This window comes from Ambystoma mexicanum, chromosome 8 (genome assembly GCF_040938575.1).
Source record: "Ambystoma mexicanum isolate Mex_15411 chromosome 8, UKY_AmexF1_1, whole genome shotgun sequence".
Lineage (NCBI taxonomy): Eukaryota > Metazoa > Chordata > Amphibia > Caudata > Ambystomatidae > Ambystoma > Ambystoma mexicanum.
In genome coordinates, this window is record NC_090929.1 from 1447442242 (window position 1) to 1447467782 (window position 25541).

The 25541-nt window shown below is 47.9% G+C and overlaps 1 protein-coding gene across 5 annotated transcripts in view; it reads left to right on the top strand.

Moving 5' to 3' along the window:
* The window catches only part of LOC138473098 (prominin-1-A-like), a 1012351-nt gene that overhangs the window by 710950 nt on the left and 275860 nt on the right, over positions 1-25541 (top strand). For all 5 annotated transcript variants that reach the window (XM_069611612.1, XM_069611614.1, XM_069611613.1 and 2 more), the window contains 2 exons: positions 23128-23280; positions 24844-24967. In XM_069611612.1, coding sequence (XP_069467713.1) covers positions 23128-23280; positions 24844-24967 — 277 coding nt within the window. The remainder of the gene's footprint in view (positions 1-23127; positions 23281-24843; positions 24968-25541) is intronic.

Below are 25541 nucleotides of genomic sequence, written 5' to 3' on the forward strand. Positions count from 1 at the left end.
TGCTTGACCTGCATGTCTGTGACTTTTGAATGGCATGGATGCATGACACATGTCTGTGACACTGTACAGATTCACTGATGCTGCCTAATCATCCTTATATCCACTGTGTTTGTGATGTACGAGGCCACATGGATGTGACAGAGGTGAAGTGTGTGCGTGTGATTTGCATGACCAATGATGCATGTGTGTTCCATGACATCGTACTTTAGAAGAGTGCAGTGGACATGTATGTTGATGTGCATGCCATGGACCATGGGTGTTGCGTGTGTGTATTGCCTGACCCATGTGTTGTGGAGGGACATGATAGAAGTGTACTTTACCATTGCCAGTCATCTGATATTGCTTCCTGTGTAGGGGACCATTGTACAGTGCCCTGATGCTTGTGTTCTATGTCTCCCTCTATGCAGCGGCTAGTGATGGAGAGGGCGGAGACGGCGCTGTGGAGGTAGACGGCGGGGATGCCCCCACGGCTGCGGCGGAAGGGGTGGGTGAGCCCCCACAGGGGCCAGCTACAGCGGAAGAGGGCAAGGAGCCATCCAGGTTGGTGGTTTCTACAGAGGAGGAGGCGGCCGAGACTGAGGCACACCTGAGGCCTGGTGGGGGCATCCCTGCTGGTGCAAGTGGTGCAGTCCAGGGCCAGGGGCAGGAGGCAGCACAGGTCGCCGTGGAGGTGCCTGTGCATGTCGCTGTCCCTGACCCTGTGAGTGCACCACCATGCACCAGCATGGATGCCCCGTCCCAGGCCCGTCCGCAGGTGGAGGGGGTGTCTATGTCATCTGACTCCCCTCCACCTGCGGACGAGGGGACCTGTGGGCGCATGGAAAAGGTCCTGATTGGGGTCGCGTTGCGCACGGGGGTCATTTGTGATGACGTGCGTGCTTCCCGGGAGGAGCACGCACATCATCACGAAGAGCACCGTGCCGACGTGGCCCAGTTGGGATCTGCCATTGGCGCGGGTTTTCTGCAGGTGATGGCCAATGTGTCGGGCATCTCCTCCTCTGTGGAAAGTATGCGCTGGTCGTTCTCCTTGCCGTCTTCCGGCCCAGTTGACACCAGGGCCCCCTGTGGACCTGCCCCGACCAGTGCAGCCGGCTCAGTGGGGATCCCATCCCTGCCACAGTCGGGAGTCGGTGGTCCAGCTGGTGTGGACACCATGGCAACTGGACCCCTGCAGGTGGAGGATGTGCCGGCATCATCAGGCAGGGCACGTGCACGACGGCGTCGGTGGATACCATCAGCCTGGATGCCGTCGTGCTGGCAGAGGCAGTGGCTGCAGAGGCAGCGGCAGTGACGTGGGAGGCGTCATGGCTCGGGGCCATCAACATCGGAGGGGCAGCCATCGGCTGGAGGGCAGGAGGACCCTGGACAGAATGTGTCTTCCGTGTGGCAGCGGTTAGGCCACGCAATAGATGCGGAGAGGCGGCGGGCAGAAGAGGGGCGGCTCGCTATGGTCAGGGCAGTCGACTCCATGCAGAGGGCCCTGAGGCGTGCCGAGTGCCTCGAGGAGATCCGCAGGGGCTTGGAGGTGGACACTGCGTCAGCCCTGCGGGCCCTCGGGGCCATTGAGGAGGAACGCCTCGGGGAGATAGAAAGGGAGTTCGATGATGCCCTGGCCCATAATATCTCTGTGAGCCGCAGGACTGGCCCGCCGCCTTTGTATATAGTTATGTAGATAGTAGGTTTCCTTTATTTTTATTTATTATTTGGGTTGATTGGACAATGGCCCACGTTTTTTGTATATAGTTCGCATTAGTTAGGTTTTGGGTAGGTTTCATTTTATGGTTTTTAGGGATATTGGACCCGGACAATCATCTTTGTACATAGTTTGTGGATGTTTTCGATTTTATTATTTGGACCATGGGGCAATGTGTTTGTTTTTGATTTCCATTTTGATTGACTTTGCACCCGTTCTTTTGGATTTCACCTTTCATTAGAATTTTTTTTTTTTTTCCTGTTACTTTGTGTATTCATTTAGGTGTTTCTTTTTTTTTCCTTCTTACATTTTAATACATTGTTCTTTTGATTCTATTGTGTGGACTTCTCTCATTGGTTTGTTGACTGTCACAATCTGGGTTTTCACAGTCATGTGTTGCCATTGTGTGAGTCTGACGGACTTGGACTCATGCGCATACTGCTCATTGGTTATGTATCATGGAATGGGTATTTGATTTTTGAATGGATGTGTACCTTGGATGTGTGTATGGACTGGGGTGACATGGGGTGGGATGTGGTTGCCCATGGGATCCTGGGATCTGTATTGTGATTTCCTATTGGTAGGGGAACATCTGTGTGGGCCTGGTGGAGGGTGCCCCACAGTGCTGGGGGGTGGGTGTGGTGGGAGGCATGAGTGGGACATAAGTGGGGGCCTGCTGGCAGGTGCCCCACAGTGCTGGGGGGTGGGGGTGGTGGGAGGCATGAGTGGGACATAAGTGGGGGCCTGCTGGCAGGTGCCCCACAGTGCTGGGGGGTGGGGGTGGTGGGAGGCATGAGTGGGACATGGGTGGGGGCCTGGTGGAGGGTGCCCCATGACTGCTGGGGGGTGGGTGTGGTGGGAGGCATGAGTGGGACATGAGTGGGGGCCTGCTGGCAGGTGCCCCACAGTGCTGGGGGGTGGGTGTGGTGGGAGGCATGAGTGGGACATAAGTGGGGGCCTGCTGGCAGGTGCCCCACAGTGCTGGGGGGTGGGGGTGGTGGGAGGCATAAGTGGGACATGGGTGGGGGCCTGGTGGAGGGTGCCCCATGACTGCTGGGGGGTGGGTGTGGTGGGAGGCATGAGTGGGACATGAGTGGGGGCCTGCTGGCAGGTGCCCCACAGTGCTGGGGGGTGGGTGTGGTGGGAAGCATGAGTGGGACATGAGTGGGGGCCTGCTGGCAGGTGCCCCACAGTGCTGGGGGGTGGGGGTGGTGGGAGGCATGAGTGGGACATGAGTGGGGGCCTGCTGGCAGGTGCCCCACAGTGCTGGGGGGTGGGTGTGGTGGGAGGCATGAGTGGGACATAAGTGGGGGCCTGCTGGCAGGTGCCCCACAGTGCTGGGGGGTGGGTGTGGTGGGAGGCATGGGTGGAACATAAGTGGGGGCCTGCTGGCAGGTGCCCCACAGTGCTGGGGGGTGGGTGTGGTGGGAGGCATGAGTGGGACATAAGTGGGGGCCTGCTGGCAGGTGCCCCACAGTGCTGGGGGGTGGGGGTGGTGGGAGGCATGAGTGGGACATGGGTGGGGGCCTGGTGGAGGGTGCCCCATGACTGCTGGGGGGTGGGTGTGGTGGGAGGCATGAGTGGGACATGAGTGGGGGCCTGCTGGCAGGTGCCCCACAGTGCTGGGGGGTGGGTGTGGTGGGAGGCATGAGTGGGACATAAGTGGGGGCCTGCTGGCAGGTGCCCCACAGTGCTGGGGGGTGGGTGTGGTGGGAGGCATGAGTGGGACATAAGTGGGGGCCTGCTGGCAGGTGCCCCACAGTGCTGGGGGGTGGGGGTGGTGGGAGGCATGAGTGGGACATGAGTGGGGGCCTGCTGGCAGGTGCCCCATGACTGCTGGGGGGTGGGAGTCATGAGCAGGTGTGCAGGGTAATCACCTGTGGTGTGGACTGCATGCAGGGGACGTGGAGGCTGTACAGGGAAGACCTGTGAAGACCCAACGATCGGAGTAGCGTGTTCAAATATCCACGCCCCCCTGAAATGGACGTAGCCTAGCTTTTCGCGTGTGAAACTTCCCGCGCACCCCTGTAATGGACGTACCCTGGCTTTTCGCGTGTGGGACTTCCCGCGCACCCCTGGAATTCCCGTAGCCTAGCTTTTCGCATGTGAAACTTCCCGCGCACCCCTGTAATGGACGTACCCTGGCTTTTCGCGTGTGGGACTTCCCGCGCACCCCTGGTATTCCCGTAGCCTAGCTTTTCGCGTGTGAAACTTCCCGCGCACCCCTGTAATGGACGTAGCCTGGCTTTTCGCGTGTGGGACTTCCCGCGCACCCCTGGTATTCCCGTAGCCTAGCTTTTCGCGTGTGAAACTTCCCGCGCACCCCTGTAATGGACGTACCCTGGCTTTTCGCGTGTGGGACTTCCCGCGCACCCCTGGTATTCCCGTAGCCTAGCTTTTCGCGTGTGAAACTTCCCGCGCACCCCTGTAATGGACGTAGCCTGGCTTTTCGCGTGTGGGACTTCCCGCGCACCCCTGGTATTCCCGTAGCCTAGCTTTTCGCGTGTGAAACTTCCCGCGCACCCCTGTAATGGACGTACCCTGGCTTTTCGCGTGTGGGACTTCCCGCGCACCCCTGCAATTCCCGTAGCCTAGCTTTTCGCGTGTGAAACTTCCCGCGCACCCCTGAAATGGACGTAGCCTGGGATTTGACTTGTGACACTTCCCGCGCACCCTTGAAAATCGCATGGGCCGCTTGCCGTGATGGTCCAGGGTTAGCGTAGCCCCTTGCGCTGGTTTGTGATTTTTATGAGATTTCCCAGCGCAAGGGGCGTTCCTGGGGGCGTAACTGGCGCTGCAGCGAGTCGCTGCGCCACTGTGCGCCACGGCTGCCTGGGGAAGCTAAAATCCATGAATATGCTGTGCGCCGGATTCGGTTTTGGCGCACGCGGCTGGCGCAGACTATCGCACGCGCACGCTGTGCGCCAGCCGCGTGCGCTACTTGTGCGCTGAATTCTATGAATTACCCTGTAATTCTTCACAATCGGAAACAATCCAATATTACATTTATAAACAAAAGAAATATGATATTTTCATCATTTTACACGTTCAGTCCAGTCAAATCTTAGCCACCCCAGGATGCCCTGGAAACCCCAACCTCTCTGGTAACAGCCACATGCATTAACTGCATGTTCCACAGTCACTGGTCTCCCAGCTGGAAAGGCTCGGAGACTTCTAACTACAGAGCCGATTGTAAGGGATCAAGAATAAGACTCTGAAACAGCGGCATGTTAGTTGTGGGTCACAAACATTTTTGTAAAAATAACAGGGGTTGGGAAAATCCTATCTATCCCCAACTCTACGAGGGGTTTCCCTGCCTCAACAAAACTAAGGAACGTCTGTATCAGATGTTAAATAAATAAAGCGTCCCGAGTCCAAATCCCAAAACTGACCCTTACATGGTAAACTAAATACAAGGTGAAAACGGGGGATTACTGTGAGCAATAGACTTAGAGCTTCCACCTGAATTTCCAAACATAAAGTTCTTAAGGTGCAGAAAAGAATTACAAGTTCTAATAGAGAAAGGGGGCCTCCCTTCACCTATGGTTTCTTTGATCCTTCACTGTTTATCCAGAACTTCAGGATATGATAGGTTATTTATAATGCGCTTAATACCCAGAGGTTTCTAAGCGTGAACCTGTGTTGCTCCGTGTCGTCTTGCTTCCAAGGCTGGCGCGTTGCCGCTGAGCTATCAGCCCGAGACGGATAAAAGTCAATAACGGCCCACTGCTTCACCAAAACGGAGGGAGTTCCTCCCCTACATTTTGCTCCTCTCCCAATATTTCACTCCACAATTTCAAGGAGGACAGCTTCCTCCCTTGAGGCCATCCAGTTCGTATACTTCCACAATTTTGAGGAAAATACTTCTTTCCCTTAACCTCTTCTGTTTTCCACATTCATTGCTTTAACATCTTTCCACTTCACATCCTTTTGAATTCCTCCACTTATTACTCTTCCGCAATTCAACTCTGCTCAAGGAGCACAACATTTCCCTTGGGTTTCCCTTAAGCGGAGAGTTCTTTACACTGCTCTGTCCTTTTTCTACCCCTGGTTTACCCTCCTGCCAGGGTAATTGTGACTTTCTTATTGATTCTTAAAAGGGGTATGAATCCCCCCTTTTGTATTCACAATGACAGGGTCACTGCACGGCTCAATCCTGGTTTACTCTCCTGCCAGGTTATCGCTTTACTTCCATTTCCCCTCTTCTCTTGTGTGCGAGTCCCAGACTCACTGTCTGCCTGGTTCACTAACCTGCCAGGGCTTTTCTTTTTTCCATTCACTCTTTCTTTCATCCATGTGACAATGTTTTTCCAATACTGGGTCACTGACAATCTTTTGACAAAGTTTGTTTCTGTTTTAATTCCTCTTTTCAAGTGTTGGGTCTCCCTCTCTCAACACTATTCACATGTGTATCAAATATTGCTCGCAAGCATGGGGTCTCTGATCCACCTTTACCAATGTTTGCATATACATAAATCCCTTCTTTGAAATACTGTCACCACCCCTTTCTTAAAAATGTTCTCATCCGTGTCAGTTTCTTTAATATGTTCAATTGGGCTCTCCCACGTTATCGCTGCAACATGGCTTTTGCCTTCCTGCGCCCCTGTAACCAATGTGTTCTCCCTGGGCTTACCGGGTGACTTTAGTGGTTCTCAGTCTCTTCTTTTGCTTCTCTCCTGGTCCGCTGACTAGGCGTGCATCCTGCCACCTGGACAGCTCCCACATTGCTTTCTTTCGCTCCGTGTGGCTCCATCTGCCCACGGTCATCAATCAGTAAGCTTGTTTTGGCTCGGTCTCCCTGCACATCGTTAGTGTGAGCCCCAGTGCTGCTTCTTACAATCGGCTTGTCTCTGGCATCCTGATCAGCATCAAAAGTTGCAAACAGCTGCTGACTCTCCCTCTCTCTCCGATCCCCATCAGCTGTGGCAGTTTTAAACTTCCTGACATTGGTCCATATTCTCCAAAGACTAGAACGCAGCATTGGCTTATTGCTTCTGGTCATCTTCATTGCTCCATCCCTCTTCCTCGTCTCAGTGCTAAAATGGGGCGGGCGAAGGTAAATAGGGTGATTGGTTGGGAAAACCTGGGAAAACCAGTATCTATGTTACAATAGGCCATACTGACCATATTGTAAAGGTACATGGTGTCATTTTGACTTATGGCAGCAAGGTTCTTTTGGTTCAGTGTTTTCCTACCTCTCTGGAGTTGATCTTTCCCTATGTGGTCCTCCGGCAGATAGCCACCCGAGGGTCATAGTCTCGTAGCTTCTGCCTTTCCCTGGCCACATAACAGAAACTTCCCTCCAGAGGAGGGAGAGGTGACAACATAGGGTGGAGGTGAGTCCTAGGATACGCACAAGCATCGAAGGAACAGAAGATTGGTGGGAGGAGCTAGGTGGAGTAGAGGAATAGTAACAGTAGAAAAAGGACATGTACTGATGTGAGTTTTATCATCCCTACATCCAGACCCTTTCCTCCACCCAAAGGGGAGTGTTCAAGACCCCCCAACCCCCAGCAGGGGCTGTGGTTGTAATAGGGGTAGGGAAAAGGATATACCTGTCACTGCGCATCCATATAGAGAGCAGGCGATCAACCCCCTGCAGTGGGTGCCTGCTACCCATTCATCAGCACTGGAGGAGTTTACCAATGTCACATATATTTGTATTGACAGTTCACTGCTCGCACCATCCAGTAACCCTTCATATGTGTATTAAAATGCATTTACGATATATAACACATAAATACACAATGCAAGTAGATAGATGCACCATTCTTGAAGTTCATGTTCAAATACTTATCACTCAGTAATGAACACTCAACAAATTCATTTACAATCTCATGTAAGAAATACATCTTTTAATTATGAGAAATGTATTATAAAGAAACATTTCCATTCTTATTGTCACTATGCACAACACACTTAAAAGGCAAAAAGTCATTAATGAGAAAGCTGAACACCTTGTAATTGCCTCTACCTCAAATCAAGGCTAAGGGCCTCATTACGAGGCAGGCACTCACGGAATGAAAGGGGTCGGTACGGGACCGGCCCCCTTCATTCCGTCGGGGCCAGTTACAAGGCTCCCATCGCAGGATCGGGATCGGATGCTTGGTAAAACCAGGCGTCCTTTCCGGGTCCCGCAAGGGGAAGAAGGAGGTAACAACGGGACACTCATAATGTGCCCGTTGTTACCTCCATCCCCATTCCCATTGAGCCCTATGGAGGCTCAAATGGGAATGGGGAATGGTTCCTGCAAGGAGGACTTACCAGGTCCTCCTATGTCAGAATGACCTGGTAAGTCCCCATTGCAGGAACCCGGAAAAGGAGCCCGATTTGGAGCCAGCCATGGAGCTAATAGCTCCATGGCTGCCTCCAAACTCGTAATGAGGCCCTAAAACTGATTAACTTTCTCCAAAAAATCATAGTCACATTAAATACCAACTACCTGACTCATCAAGTCATGATATGCACCCTCACAAATCGTGCTAAGCAATTTAGCACCTGCTTCACCAAGTTATGATAGACAACCTCATGGAAGCATCTGCCTCAATCATTACCTCAATACCATCCTCAAATTGATATCAAATGAAGGGTAAAAGGCCTCCCATACTCACTAAATTTAGAAGGTAGGAAGTTGAAGAGGGCTGGAGAGGACTGGATGCCTGGAAATATCCACAATTCAAGGCAAAATTGAAACATTTAAACATTTCAAAAAATATTATAAAGCCACATATTAATGCACCATGATCTTTTCATCAAGAAGCCTCAAAAATAGGATACACTGCTTCAAAAAAGAATTAAATGTCCATTGGGATTAATGATGCCAGCATATAACCAATCCATAATAAGGTGTCTTCTTTTAGGTGGTGAGCTGATTTGCCTTGGAAAAAAAACAAAGTTGTTCTCCAAGCAGCTTGAAGAGAATCCAAGTTCTGCTCAGGAAAAATGAGGGACTTGCCCCTCCTTTCTGGAAAGCCCTCTCTTCAGTCTTCCAGCCATTTGCCCCTTGCCAGCTCCGCCGCCCCGAACAGCTGTGTGCGAGGCTTGAAACTTGTTTTATTTATACTCTTCGTTCATTCACTGTTGCACGCCTACAATCGCTAAAGTTGTCCACTCGTAGGGGAGAGAACTGCACCATACCGCTGGTATCAGCAAATGCATCTTTTTTTGTGTAAGCAAAAATAAGGATGAAATTGTCATCCAGCACTAGGAATCTTTCCAACAAAAGTGTCAGCTGACAGAAACTACAACTCGGCAGAGATTTGTAGTTCCCCTCTGCAGTGCCTTGTTATCTCTTCTTTTCTATTTGCTACAAAATTGGCTCTTGTACTAGAAAAAGCCTATATAGCAGTGAACAGCTTTTGTTTATACAAGAGGACTGTGGTATGACAGACTCAAGGACGCTGGTGCTCAGCCCAGACTATTAAAAAACCTCTAATGTACTGTACTTTAAATTTGCAAAAGCGAATCGTGTGGCATGCATTTTACTAACTATGAATGCTTTCGCATCATAGCTTGTGCTATGGCTCAATATGTCGCTTTAAGCATGGCCTAGACATGATTACACACAGAATTACATGTCAGTAAGAGGGAGCATAGTAGTAAGGGGCCTGAATCAACCAGTGTATTTGAAAGACGCTATCATAACTAACAATCGGATAGTGTAGGCAGAGTTAGGAAGTCCCAGAGGGAGTCTAAAGAGATGAGACATTCAGCCTTTAGGTCATCCCTCCCAGCTGAAGACAGGACATGATAGTAAGGGTTAGGGATGCCTGAGTTAGGGTGGAGGTTTCTAAACCTGAAGAGAGTGACCACAAAAGGCCCCACAAAACCTTCAATAAAAACCCTCACATTGTTTTTTGGACAGTCTTAGTAGTACAAACGAATGCATTGATACAAAGATAATTGTTCATGCCATCGATACCACACAAAGAGGAGCTCCAGAATGCTATATATTTGCATAAACTCCCCCTTTAGTCCTACTTTATGCTGACTTTAATACACATTATTTCATTTACAGAGATGCTCCTACCACTAGGATTCTTGAAGGCTTCTGCATTACCTGCATTTCACAACTTGTCTGCATCTGATTGCATAGGTACTTTGTCAGAGAAAGGTAATCTTTCATAATGGAAAGCATCCACTACAGCGACTGAATAAACCCTAATGGCGCATAATTCACAAGGAACATAAGAAAAATATATCATGAATAAATATATTATCGTGAAAAACTGGCTAAACTGGAAGCATAAAACATTTACAAAATCTATTGGCCCAGTACCAGTAAATTAAATTTGCTGAATGTTTCGGGACTGTTTTCTAATAAAAAGATGAGCTTGGAAAAGTTACCAGCTGCTAGAATTATGTTTGTACTTCAGAGTCAACTACCAAGTCCTGATGCGGAACAAAGATAACCAAACACGGGCAACAATTCCATCTCCCATTGGATATAGATGGAATATGGCGGATGGAAAGATAGCATCCATTCTCTGTGAAATACCATGTGCTCCAGACTCCATTCTGAAGTGGATATTTCCATGTGGAAATAACTGATGCAGGCCACTGCGTAAATGTTTATCAAACAATCTACTTTGTATAGAAATGCATTAGTGTGGAGGAAACACTAATGATTCTCACACTACCAAGCATATCAGGCTCCGACACTGAAGATGATGTCAGGAAAGATAATGTTGATCTTATCACAATTGGTGATCTTCTAAGAGATATTTAATTATTTTATCCCATGGTTAGTATTTCACAAGTGCATATACATTAGTGATTGCTAGGTGTTATTTCTTGTGGACCATCAGTAGAAATGTGGTTTCTAAATATAAATAACATTTTCAGACACCAGTGACTTCAGAGTAAATGTTGTTTCGAACATACTTTTAGGCTTGAAAATAACTTTTAAATGAGAACTTCGAAATTAGAATTATTTCCTAAATAACTGAGATATTGAAAAATGTATGAACTTTGAAGGAAGCCATCTTAATGCCATCATCAAATTTACTTGCATTCACCATATAATGGCATCCTGAAAATTATTAATCTTTTGGTACTTTCGGATGAAAGAGAATCAGTCTCAACCTTTTCTCACTAAAATTGCAATAAACTACAAGTACTTCACTGCACAGTCAGGTCAATGGTCAGTTCACTGAGATATCTGTTGTTGGAACATCTAAAAGCCATACCAGGTAAAGTCTAGACACATCCACAAGCCAAATATTGGCATGAGCTGCATTCCAGTAAAACAATTGCACAAATAAAGTTTGTGTTATTGAGTATCCGTGAGGTACCAAAAGAACTCCTACATTAAGACTGCAAGAAATCTTGTGGATTTTCAAAGTTCTAACTGCCAGACATTGATTTAATGCAGAACATGAGTTAAGAATGACATACGTTTGACGTTTTAATTTGTGTTGCACCAGGCTAGGACTGACCTATAGGGCAATGCCTGAAGTGCAGGCCTAACATGTTAGTGTGGGCCATCTTTTTAGCCAGAGTGGGCCAGTTGGTGGCCAATGTGGCCCAATATGATGGGTTACTTAATTGTGCAGGTTGTAGTTGTAAACAGGGTTACTGTATAATATTCGCAATTTGCAACATATTTTATCAAAACACTCCCATGTGGATACTACTCAAATTGGCGGTCACAAAAGGAACAGATTGCCATTTTCAACCGTGGGATACTTTTTCATTGGTACCCAAGCCAATTTTATGTTAGAGTTCAACCCTGGCCCCTACACAACCTTTTTTATCAGGTCTAGAACACTTCATGCACATCTATTTCACTATTTTCATTCATTGTGAGTCCCACTTCCATATCCATGGTGCAGTTGGTATCTCACATAGTCTCTTTTGACGGTGTGTACACTATCTTTGTTCCAAGAATAGATGTCTTCTGTCTTTTATTTCTTACACTAACCCTTTTATGGACCTACAACTAGAGCCCTTGTTGTTTCATTTTGCTGGTGGCTATTGGAACACAGACACAAGCTTCAAAGCCGTTCCAGCTAACGCAAAGAAAGAATCTTCTTTATTTTAGCATATTTTAGTTATATTACATGTTAGTAATCAAATTCACATCTTCAATCTGATCTCATTTATAAGGCGTTTATCCTTCCACTTTGTCTTCTGAATGTTGTTTCACACGTTGAATGATGAACAAGGGTGTTCCTTATGCAGGATTTGTTTACGGATTGGTTGTTTACACATTTAAGAAATCGAAAATATCCAGTAAAATATAAAGATGAATTCTCCATTATAAGGGTTCAATTTCTATAAATGCGTTTGATTTGCTTAAACACCTTTTTACATTTTCTCGCACTTTCTTTTGTAAGATATTGTTATTTTCTACCTTTGGATTTATTTGTTTAAACTTTCTTAGCAAAAAGTTATTTTTTTATTTATTTACTAGCTATGAAAGTCTCACAATGTACCATGAGGCAATAACATGAAATGCATGGCCAGGCAGATACAGGCATAAGAGCATTCGTATTCGTCAATAAATCCTTGAATTATAAACAGTGCACTGAAAGAAATAATTATTGTTGTTGAGCACCAGTGAGAAATTGAAAAGGTAAACTCACTGTAGATATTTTTGAATGTATGGAATCACTGTATTACTTGCCCTGGATTTCTAGTAACATTGTCTTTCAAAGGTGAGGTAGCCAATAAATCCAGGGATGTGACCATCTGCTCTGTCAGCACAGGCAGGGTGAGGAGAAAGTCTCATACTGGCTTTCAGACTGGACGTGAAGGTGTGGTAGCTCCCAATGGAGCCCCTGAGCACACTCTCCTGACAGCTCCAGTCAATGAGCTAAAGGAAAACACAAAGTCCATGGGAGAGCTCAAGTGGAAACCAGCTTCCCTCCACGCTTTCTTTCTTCATGAATGATTGTTAGACCAACTCATCAGTGAAGGGGAAAGAGCCCTCTACCCAATCCAAGTCAAACTTGTATTAAAGTAATGATGGCACATCAATGTCCATGTACAACCTGCAGTTGGTAACCAATCTGGTCCTAGCACTCATCCCTTTTCTAGACCTATAAACTATTCCTTTCTCTACCGCTGCTTTCAGCTACTTTAGAGCCTGGTGGCATATCCGGGTTGATACTCTGCTTCAGGGCCAACATGTTTGTTTGTGTGATTCTTCCTATCTCAAATAGGAACCAGAGGATCGCAGCTCTTAGATACCCTTTTTCAACAGGGTAGCAGTACTTGGAGAGTCTGCAGTCCTGATGTACTTGGCCAAGCATCTGGCCAGGTCCTTAGGGGTGCCTGCCTTCACAAATGGGATGTCCGAGCCAAGAGTGTGTCCCTTTTGTTGTTTCCTGCCTAATCACTTCCTGGAGGGACTCATTAATTTGGTGGGCTGAACTCCTTCTCCCCTCTTGCCTGTATCCCATCGTTTTGCCGACTGATTTTTTTCAAAGTAATTTGAAACACCAAAATTACATTTAAAAAACTCATCAAAATATGGAGTAGGAGAGGGGTCAAAAGCTATGGGGAAGGGGTTCGGGTAGGAGTTAGAATATATGGAAAGGTGGGACTTGGTGGAGAACCACTAAAAATCAAAAAATCTAATTTGATGTTTTTTTTAAAGTCATTTAATAATAAATTACTTCAAAAAAACCTTGGTAAAGGGACTTAGAACCCTCTGGACTGCCTCATGCTGAGGGAACGCTGAGCCTTTTGATGAGCCCATAGTCATGTCTCACGGCCATGTCAGGACTTGGATGTCTACTTAAAAATCCTTTGTATTGTCTTGGGGCCAGGAGCAGAATGGAGCACTGCCTCAGACCCCCATCCGCCTCAGAGAGAATGCTTATGATAGGAACACACCCAATCGGTTAAGGGACCAAGAACATGCTCCTCACAGGTCTTTAAACTGGTCTGGGCAGGTGTGCTGGTTTGAGCCTTGTCATGAAAGACCTCCCCTACCCCCGTGCTGAGCTTGACTGACCTGCCCACAGTTCCTTGTCAGAATGGGATGCTAGGAGGTGTCGAGAGGCAGGGTTTATATCTGCAGCACACCTTTTCCTGCAGCGTCAGGGAACATCGGCTTGCATCTGGGATCATCAGAGATACTGCCCTACTTGCCGTGATGGAAGAGGGGAGGCCCCAGCAATGATACCGGGCCACAGCAGTAAAGAATGTGGGACCTGGTGCTCGCCCACCCTCCCAGTCTGTGTGTAAGGCCCTATGTCTGAAAAAGGCAATCCAACACACCCAATCCACTTCTGTAGTGCACTTTTAGGGTAGATAGCGGGCAACGAAATGTCAGCCGATGCTGTGCAGCCGTCTGCACATCAATTTTCAATTCAATGAACAGCCATTGACATTGTCAGAATTGTCAATTCACTTCTCCAGCACGGGGTCTGGCATGGATTCACATGCTCATGAATATTCCCCGTCGTCAGGCCGGTCCTAGTAGTAACCAATCACTGATCTCTGGGTCATACTGCCCACAGCCAATGACTGCCCTCTCCCTACGCCCCGCCTCCGGCAACCATCCTCAGATTTTTACTGCACGTTCAAGTGTTGGGAGTCCTCGTGCTTAGCTCTCGAGTTTTTGCTGCGTTTTCGTGCTTTTTCAAAGAGCATTTCAATTTTTTCGGTTAAATTGAGCCTCGAGCTCCACCGTCTTTACATCCGATCAACGGGGACCCGTTTCGGAAGTTTCTACGCCCCTCAAGGGTGAAGATTTCATCGAACGACGCTTTTGGAGGATTCCAGAAGTTTGAGACCTACCCCAGACATGGCCCAGGAGAAAGGGAGCTCGACGCCCGGGAAGCTGTTCAGGGCCTGCCCTGGGTGCCAGCTGCAGAACGTGTTCAGGGAAGACAAGCATTCCTTATGCCTCTACTGTCTTCACTAGGACAAAACGCACGTGGGGGATGCCCAACCCTTCTCCCCGTCCACGGTCCGCGGGGATGGCACGGACACTGCCACGACGAGCACGGACAACGAGGGTGGCGACGGCGGGGTAGACCTCCCGTAGTCCCACCCTCCCCGGGCTTCCCCGCCCGATGAGATTGGATCCTTCCATGCGATGATCTCCAGGGCATCCCAGCTTTTCCAGCTCTGCCCCGAAGAAAAGAAGGAAGGGTTCCTCTATCAACGTCGAGAGACCAAGAGGAAGACGGTCCTCGCGGTACCTCTACTGGATGACATCTGGGACGCCGGCAAAAAGGGACCGATACGAAAAGAAGTACCGGGTCCCCGACGCGGCCCCTCTATGCCTTAGAGCACAGCCGCCCCGGATTCAGTCGTCTCGACGGCAGCCAGAAAGAAGGCGGGGGGGGCATCGGCATAGACATCGACTTCACCGCCGGGTGGCGAGGGAATGAAGCTCGGCGCGATGGGACGAGTCATCACGTCGGCGGCGACAATGATTAAGGCGGCCAACGCCCTGGCTATCATTGCCCGTTACGACAGGGAACTTTGGTATAAAATCGCTCCCTTGTTGGACTTCCTGTCGGACGACAAGAGGGCAGAAGCCCTGGAAATCCTGCAAGAAGGCGAGGTGACGTCGGACCACGCCATAACGATGACGACGGACATCGCTGACACCCGTTTCCGCCAGTTGGACAACGGTGTTTGCCTCAGACGGCGCAGATGTCATGATCTCTGCTTCCAAAGGGTCAGGACTTACCCAACTCCCTTGCAAGCAGACCCATAACCCCGGTTCCGGGTGCCGGCCAGTCACAATTGGGACCTTTTGGACCCTGTCCTGGCGCCAGTGGCACCAGGCTCATAAATATGCCCAGTCCCAGCGCTGGAAGCGCTGGGCTCATAATGCTTGGGTGGACTTACCTGCAGCAGACCATGCTGCTTACTTACCTGCCAGTTGAGCCCCTGATCCTCTTCTGTTTGGGACTACTTTTCCTGTTGGGTGGGGCAGGAGCCACTCCCTAGGTTCAGAACACTGGAACTCTTCTGGAAAGCAGGAACTCTTTTCTTACCTAGGCGAGGCCGTGGAAGGAGACACCTAAGCACTACAGGAGGCTATTTAAACCACACCCGATGGATGAATCTTGCTTTGCGTTATTCTGCATTCTCTGCAGCAGAACGCTCACCGTGTCTTCTGATCCTGTGCCTAAGGGAACAAAGGCTTACCATCCTGGAATCCAGTCTTCAGCAGCACCTTTAAAGACAAAGAAAGAACAGGTTAGCACTACGGTCTTCAGTGGTAGCGCATCTCTTACCTGGTCCAGCGGCTGTCACCAACGCCTCGCGCTGCATACCTGCATCTGAAAGACAAAGACTTACCGACTCTTTGCACGCTCCGGAGGTCTTCGCGCTGCATTCCCGCATCTGAAAGACAAAAGAAGGTGCGTTTAGAGACATTGGGCAACTTTACTACTCACGTGCCATCACTCCTTTCCACGCCGAAATCAGCGGGTATCCCAGCACCCTTCAGCTTCTCTAAAGCTCCGAACTTGTACCTGCAAGGTAAAAGAGACAGTTAGTGCGCATCGTGAAGCAGGCAACAAGCGCTCACTTACGTGCTTCCAAGCGCTTCTATTCCTCACGCGGATTCGATCCTCAACTCTCTTCAGTCCGCCATCCGCCATCGCCGGAACCCTGCAAAACAAGAGGTATCATTACAAAAGAACTTTACATAAGTCAAAAGCCATACTCACATGCTCCTCGGCACCGCTCCACAGCAGCTACTCGTGACGCACTTAAAGACTTTTAAGACATTTGAAGTGCCCAGAACTTACCATTCGTGCAGTAAACGACGGACAGCAGTCCTCTGAGGTCAAGAGGCCTGCACCCTTATCCAGTGAAGAAACTGGTTATGGCACCCTGCCCCCGAGGCAGATGGAGAGGTCGGCGTTCACCTACCTAAGGTGAGATCGTTAACCTTTGGGGTCCTACAGGAGAAGAGAAAGGGAAGAGGAGAGAGGCACCCAACAACCCCAGTTCATTAATCCCATATTTTCTATCTGCAGTCATCTTACTCTCCAAGTCAGACACACAGTGCACAGAGGTCCAGCCCGAGGAACCAACCGTGTGTTACACATCACCTTTGAAGACACGGCATTCACCCAAGCAAGACCGGCGCCTCTGCGGGAATCAGGTGAGCGTTACAGCGGATGGCTGAAGGCGACGGATTTCCGCCAGGACGTACAAGCCAAAGTGTTGGACATGCCCTTCGACGGGAACAACCTGTATGGGAAGACAGTCGATGAGTCCCTGCAAGCCATCAAAACGGAGACAGCCCGGGCCCTGGGAGTTCTCCAGCAACGACAGTCGTCCTTTTGGAACACTGGAGGCAAGCAAGGGGCCTCCAATGGTTCCAGCAGCGGCTCCTCTACCTACCGTCAAGCGGCCCGTTCCTCGTCGTTGGAGGCCTTTAGAGGACGGGGCAAGTCTGGAGGTTCCCGCCATCGTCGCCAGGGAGGTCAAGGCGGCAAGGCGGCCTCGAAACAGGACTGAACCGACCATGGCGTCGGGCCCCCACCGAAGCACCCCAGTGGGAGGCCGGCTGGCGAAGTTCGTCAGCGTGTGGGAGTCAATCTCCACCAACCGTTGGGTGCTGGATACCCTGGCCCAGGGGCACGCCCTCGAGTTTCTAAAGAAGTGCCCTCGCGTGCCACCTGTGGCCAGGAAGGAAAACCACGTACCCCAGCTGCTGCTGGAGGTAAGGGCGATGCTCAAAGGTGCCATCAAGCTCTTCCCAAAGAGACTTCGGGGCTCTGGGGTCTAGTTGGAGATACTTTCTCGTAAAGAAGAAGACAGGAGGTTGGCGTCCCATCCTGGACCTGCGGCGACTGAACAAGTACATCAAGGCTCAGAAGTTCCGGATGGTCACCCTCCAGCACGTGCTGGGACAGCTGGAGGAGGACGATTTCCTGTCGTCGTTGGACTTGGAGGATGCCTACTTCCACATCCCCATTCTAAAAAGGACACCGGAAGTTCCTTAGGTTCGTGGTCCAAGGACGGCACTACCAGTTCAAGGCCCACCCGTTCGGATTAAAGTCGGCACCCAGGGTATTCACCAAGTGCCTAGCACCGGTGGCGGCGTGGCTACGCCTGCAAGGGATCCACGTCTATCCCTACCTGGACGACTGGCTCATCCGAGCAAGGACAAGGGAGCTCGCCGTAGAGCACACAGCGAAGACCGTCCCGCTACTCACAGACCCGGGGTTCTCCATCAACTTCCCCAAATCCCACCTGGTCCCTTCGCAGGTCGCCCTGTTTCTGGGAGGCAAGCTCGACACAGTGGCACGGCTGGCCTCGCCGTCCGACGAAAGGACGAAAGCCATCCTTGGCAAGGTGCAACGCCTGCTAGCCACAGACGTAGCCAGGGTAAGATCCATCAAATCCCTTCTCGGGATGATGTCCTCCTGCATCTATCTGGTACGCCTGTGCAGACTTGGAATGCGTCCACTGCAAGAGTTCCTAGACGCACACTGGATCCAGGCGACAGGCAGCTTCGAGGACAGGATACCGCTCAACGAGACCTTCCGACGAGCGATCCGGTGGTGGGGCAGCCGCACTCATCTGACGGCAGGCGCAGACTTTCAGACCCCAGCTCACCAGGTAACGGTGATGACGGATGTCTCCCTGCAAGGGTGGGGAACGCATACCGGAAATCTCCACGTGAGAGGCCTTTGGCTCCCGGAGGAAAAACAGCTTCATATCAACATTTTGGAGCTCCGTGCAGTGTTTTGGGCCCTCAGGTCCGTTATTCCGTCCCTCAAGGGCAAGGTGGTGAGAATCTTCACCGACAACACCAGCACGATGTCCTACATCAGGAAGCAGGGTGGAACCAGATCCCCAGCCCTGTCCAAGGAATCCCACGATCTGTGGCACTGGGCCGTCGACCAGGGGATGTTTCTGGTACCTTTTCATTTGGCAGGGATAAAGAACACCATCAGCGACTCACTCAGCAGGGAGCTGCGCTTGTGCCATGAGTGGGAGCTATGCCAGGATCAAGTGGATCGACTCTTCAGGCTGTGGGGCAGACCCCAGGTCGATCTCTTCGCGACGGCGACAAACTCCAAGTGCCAGAGGTTTGCCAGCAGCTTCCCCCAACGAGGAGCATGGGCGATGCTCTCTCGTTCCCCTGGGAAAACCTGTTCCTCTATGCTTTCCCGCTGTTGCCACTGCTACTCCGGCTCGTCAACCAGCTCAAGAGGTCCCAGTGCAGGATGATCCTTGTTACACCGGCGTGGCCGAGACAGATCTGGTTCCCTGACCTTCTGGACTTATCGGCGTCCCCACCAGTCAAACTGCCCGTGGACGCGGATCTTATCCGGCCTTCAGAGAGCCCATTCGACCAGAGCGATCGCTGCTACCACGGCGTTCTTGTCTGGTGTGCCCCTGCTGGACATCTGCAGGGCTGCTACGTGGAGGTCGACGCACACCTTCACAAAATTCTACTGCGTCGATCGGCATTCCAGGGAGGAGTCCAGGGTAGGCCAAGCAGTGCTGCGCAACCTGTTCGCCTGAAGGGCCTGGTAAGGAGGTAAGAGTTGCTTACTGTTGAGTTTATGAATTGCTTAATGTTGAGCCTTTTGCCACCTCACGTGGTTGTGCATGTGTGTACTGCTATGTAATCTTATATTCATGAGCATGTGAATCCATGCCAGACCCCATGCTGGAGAAGGAACAAGTTACTTACCTGTAACTGTTGTTCTCCAGCATGGGCCTGGCATGTATTCACATGCGAACCCTCCCGCCTACCCCTCTGCGGCTCTTCACTTGGTCATACTGCCACTGTACGTGCTATCAAATCTGAGGATGGCTGCCAGAGGCGGGGCTTAGGGAGAGGGCAGTCATTGGCTGTGGGCAGTATGACCCAGAGATCAGTGATTGGTTACTAATAGGAAAGACAGATCAGAAACGAAACTGATACTGATTTTTTTCTGTACCGAGGATTCCCACCCTGACGACGGGGAATATTCATGAGCATGTGAATCCATGCCAGACCCATGCTGGAGAATAACAGTTACAGGTAAGTAACTTGTTCCTTTTTCACTTGGAACTCCCAAAATCAAAATAGCTTTACACCACTCATCTAGTTCTTGAACCCCATGGCAGGAAAACAGAGAAGATCAGAACACGTATCAGAATAAGTATTAAAGACGAATAGCACCATATATTCCTTGACCGAACAAATATCAAATAACTGAAACCTTCGAATTCCCAAAAAAGGACATTTGGAATACTCATTGTTCATCAATCCTACAACCAGAAAACCACCATCTCCGAAACTGATGGTAGAACGCAGAGGAAATACCAGAAATGAATACATCTGTTGCCATGTAAGGAGAAATATAAAATAACATGCTATTAGAGACTTGAAGGAGTGAGAGATAATCCAATGCCAGAGGTCCTTGTGAATTTAGGGCACCTCAAGAAAAACACAATGGTCGTGACCAGACCCAGCATCCACGACTCCCAGCTACATCTAACCCAAGTACACACATCCTAAATTGTAACTTCATAATCCTTTCTTTTCAGCCCCCTTTTTCCTTGCCTGCCTTTGCAATTATTCCTCTAATTCACCTGCTTGCTTGACCTCACAATTTACACATGAGTAAAATGTGCCAGATTCACAAAAGGAAACAGAACAATAATTACAATTTCACTGATTCTTTGTAAATCGGCCCTGTGAGAATTATTTTCCATTACAAATCCATTAATTTTGTAGAAATAATTGCTCCTGTACAAATATTTAAGGCATTTAAAAAATATAGATATCATAACAGCTGCATAACCTACTACCTTTCCTGCATTTCCAACTTAGAATCCATTTTGTTTAGGGAGGAGGCAAGGGATTGGTTCGTCCCATTGTGTGATTTTGGCCTATGCCGATTATCTGGTGCTGCTTGATCATACATTCAGTGGAATACTCAGATCAGCTCAGAGGCTATGGCAATATGCAGAAGCCAATGAACTGGTTATTAATTCATAACTAGGCTGAGCCGATACTCTATACAGCCTGTAAGGTTGCACTTCCAAGTATGCATATGGGCATGGTCGAGATAAAATACACAGACTCCTATAAATATCTTGGTGTGGAGTTCGACAGTAAAGATAATTATCTCCACTGCATCCAGGCTCGCAAAACAAGGGCATTGCAACTAATAACTATGATTCATAAGTTCACAAGAGATCAAAGTGGGTTCTCCATCTGGGGGCACGTCAGCTCTACATTCAATGTTTTGTGCCCATGGTAATCTATGGATTAGAATCCTTGATGAACATGAATCTCGACTGGTTGCAAGAATTGGAGGGAACATTTTGGAGGCGTCTTTTGGGTCTTCCGCAATGTATTCCTATGGCTATATTAAGACTAGAACTAGGAATCTTTTCATTGAAGGCAATGGTGCTTGGGAAAAGAGCGGAATTGTATATTAAAATCCAAAATAATCCCACCAGTCCCCTACCAATGTCCGTAAAGGAAGACATGGGGAAAAATAACCAGTCCGGGCTCGAGAGAGACATGAAAGCAGTGTTTGAGCAGATCTGCTGGTCTCCCAAATGGGGACAAGACAGTAAATTTATGTTCTATCATTTGCATAAACGCCTATTTCAATGGGACTGGCAGAACAACTTCACACATCTAGCAACATTAAAAACTTATACTTTTGTAACATTTGTACTTTACACCTACAAAAAGGCTCAAATGTACCTAGATCTGTGTCCAGGCCCTGCTCTTAGGCGTTTTATACTGCTGATGCGTTTAAATCACTTACCAACATTAGAGAACACTGAAATGGGGCAAACTGTGACCAGAGCAGAGAAACTTTGTAGGGTTTGTGAAAATTTCTCTGAGCTGGAAACAGCTAGACACATTCTCACCCAATGTCTGAAGATGAACAGCAGTTACGGTAGAAATCTTGAAAAATGTAAACGTTGTTCTGAACATCTAAAAAGTAATGAATTCTGGGATCAATGTTTAAACACACTGAACTCTGGTCTGCATATGGCCCTTTTTAGAGTTTGGAGGGAAGCTGAAATAATATTTACCATCAAAGGGCAAGTTCAAATACCTCTTGTCCAGTCTGTGAGTTAAAACTGTTGACTGTTTATGTAGACAAATAGTTGAGGAATGAGCCTTCTGGCCTTAGAGAGGTCCCAGAGAGGCAATGCTGAAGTGATTGGATCAATTAAGCCCTTAAAGATGTGTCATTTATTATTTATTCATTATTGCACTTTTGGTTGCTATTGATTTTCTTATGTGTTGATCAAATGATTTGATGAATTAATAAACTTATGAATTGAATTGATACATTTTGATATAGTTTTGAGAGTATATTTGTTTTCTTTTAAAATCTGTTTGATATGATTGTTATTTTAAATGTGTAAAGTTTGCATTTGTTTATAAAAACTGTATCACATTAAATAAATAAAAAACAAATATTTAAGGCATTTTAAAAAAACATAAATATAACAGCTTCATAACCTACTACCTTTCCTGCATTTCCAACTTGGAATCCATTTTGTTTAGGGAGGAGGCAGGGGAAACTCCTCCAAATATCACTCCCGTGTTCCAACCAAAAGAAACAAATGTTTCTTTTATGGACAGTAAAATGGAAATAAAGCACTGAAGAATCAGCATACTGAAAATGGAAACAGAGGGACCTAGAAGACCCCATAGAATTGATTTGGAAAGATACGAGGAATTCGCTGTTTTGCTCTTCTGTTTCCTTTTGTGAATTGGCTGCATTTTGTTTATGGGTATATTAACTATCTAAAGTGATTGTAGGCGCTTCTTTGAAACTTTACTTGTATTTATTTGAAGAAGAGGAAAGACGGCTTTTATCAGAAATGGCTTACGATGACTAATGTATAGATGGTGGAAGCATTCCCATGAAGGGTGCATGTGCAATCGCACAAAGATGGGACCAAGTGGTGAGCCACTCTGAGGGTGTGAAAAAAATGGGGCATCGACCAGGGACAAAACAAAAACAAACAGGCGACTTACAAACGTAATATTAACCGAAGGGGGCAAGTGCTGCAAACTAAGGAGAGGTACTGTACAAATATACTAAATTACAATCTTGCAACGCGCTGGAGGGAGGGAGTAGTGGGTCAGGCATGGAAGATGGGGGAGGGGTTGTGGACCACTATTTGATCAGCTCTGTTTGTGGATTTTGAAAGGGCGTGAGCAAAGGACCAGACAATGTTTCATAACACTAACCAAATGTTCACAGATATTCATATGCAACCTCCAAAACATTTTGGTGTTGCATTTTGGTGTTTTTGTGAAAATCAGTTGGTATGAAATGATGTCCTATGCAATGGAGATGCTCCCAGTGTCAGCACGCATCTCATGCATGTTATGTGTTAGCCCTTTAAAGCTAGAAAGTAAACGTGTCGATCATTTAGTAGTAGTAATGACAGGTCAAGGTTTTGTGAATGATAATTTAACGTGCTATTTCTATATTTTGTCTTCTCTCCTCTTTTATTAGGTGGATCATTGGAATCTGCCTTTCCTGTATTGTGCTCCTGATTGTCATCTGCAATCTCTTTGGTTTTCTCCTTGGGCCCATTGGACTTAAACCGAACGTGGACCCTACAAATCGGAGTAGTGTGTCTAATGCTGGCGGAGACTTCTTTATGGCGTAAGAGAATTATTACGATAAATGTGCATGTCCTAAGAACAAAACTGAATTTCATAGTGCCCACCCACTCCTCATTAAAAAAAGAAGACCCTAGAGGCACGATGCAGAGCACATACTTTCAATTAATAAAATAACCAATCTACTTACCACACTTCCGTTTTTATGAGCACAACATAAAGAAGGTTCTTTATTTGTGTCCATTGTCTAACTTAATGACTTTATAAATGGAAAATCTGTTGACCCCCAACTATACATCTCTTGCAGTGACAGAGGTCTTGGGCGAGGGGCTCTTCCCCCCACACAACTCCTCTTTGGCCCTGAGCAGAGCCCCCACACCCGACAATGTAGTTAGATGGTGGTGCCCCCTCTGCCACCAGAACCTCCATCTGCCACTGCTCTGTTCAGCCTCTTGAGAACTATATCATCCAAATACGCACGTTCAAGGAGCAGTTACACTCACTGACAATGTGCAATGCAATGTTAAGCTATCCTAATAAATTAGCTTTGGAGATGCCTTCTTGCATAGCTTTCTGTAAGCAGGTTTCTTCATTATATCGGACGAGGAAAAGGGCGTTTCCTGCTTGGTCCTGTTGGGATCTGCAAAGGGCCCAGAACTCTTGCTGGACACACCATGTGTAAGCCAGCAGCATGCACATCCTGCCTCACTCATCTCTTCATAGCCACCTCGTCACCCACACGCACAAACACTTAGTCCACACCCCTCTCCTATGCACCTCAAACCAACAAATCCTCATTTACATACCACTCATCACCACCCACATTACTTCTCCAAAACACACATGCAAGTGCATGCTCATCCGTGCTCACGCCACAGTACTAAAAGCAGCGGACATTGATGGCCTCTTCAAACTTACACCAAGACACACTCTTTATAAATGTTATAAATGAGGCCTGTCTTGCACCCACCTCCACACGCATTCTGAATGCCCTAATCCCCCCAGCCCACAGCATCCAACACCAGGACCAAAAAGGGAAGGCTGGTAGAAAGTTATTATCCACAAGACCTCATGGACAAGCACCCCCAGGAGCTCAAAACACTTCCATTGATGGAATTCGTCATTTGCAACTTCCGCTCACCCACTCTCAGACACTCTCCATGTGCCTGATCTACTTGTGTACAAGCTCGATATAAATAAAATATCATTCCATTTAATTTCATTACCAACCACCTCAAAGCAATAAGGCCTTTCTCTGCAGAGCCAGCAATTCCTGCTGCTCCCATGAAAGTACACATGTAAGCAGTATATTCAAATATCATTAAAAAGGCATAATGTGTCTAGTTCTTTTCTTTTAAGAAGCAACACATGTCTATGCATGTTTGAAACACAGAACAATATCTTGAGTCCCTGATTATGGGTACCTGGGTCATTGACAGGGTAACAGCTGTTGTAAATGTATTTCTGTATTAATAGTAATAAGAGGTAGTCGGATGTTAAACTGATACAGCTATTTAATCTACTGAGTCTTAATTAAAGCCTTTGGTCTAATTACAACATTCTGCGTGCATGGGTAATCCCTGGTTTCTTTTTTCTTTGGTGACAGAGGGGCTGGTTTCAGCTTTATTTTCTCCTGGCTTCTGATGATTGTAGTGCTAGTGGTGTTCTTAGTGGGCGGGAACTCCTACACCATCATCTGCAAGCCTTGGGACAATCAGCAAATTTTCAAGGTAAGTACTTTACCATTCTGAATTTAAAATGTTCTTTAGCTGTGCACCTTACATGAAATCGATATGTACACAGATAAACTGGTTAAATGGTATAATTGATGACAACTGAATCGTGTCTGAGAACCACCAGCAGAATGGTGATAGCAATGCCTTTTTGTCTAAATTGGGGGCTTTGAAAGAACCACTTGCCCAATAAATCTAAAGCAGGAAAGGGGAAATGACTACATGGTAGCAAAAGGCATTGCTAATATACTTGTAATAGGGTATGGGATGTTCTCAGATGATCTGGGTAATCTGATGGCTATTCACAGGTGTAATAAACAACCCTCTATTCGATCTTCCTGTCCTTTTTCGTTTCTCGTTTGTGTTTATCCCACTTTTAAGATCCCTGTGTCCTGTCGCTCTGAGCCATATATCAATTGCAATAAATGGGCTGGTAGTGGTGGCATAAGATGGGCAGTAAAGGAGGACTATAAACATAGACGTAGTGATGTGAGGGTAGCGAGACATGATTTCAGTCATTTAAAAAGAGAGTTTTCTGTTAGAGCCGCAGAGACAGGTTATCGGTCTGCTG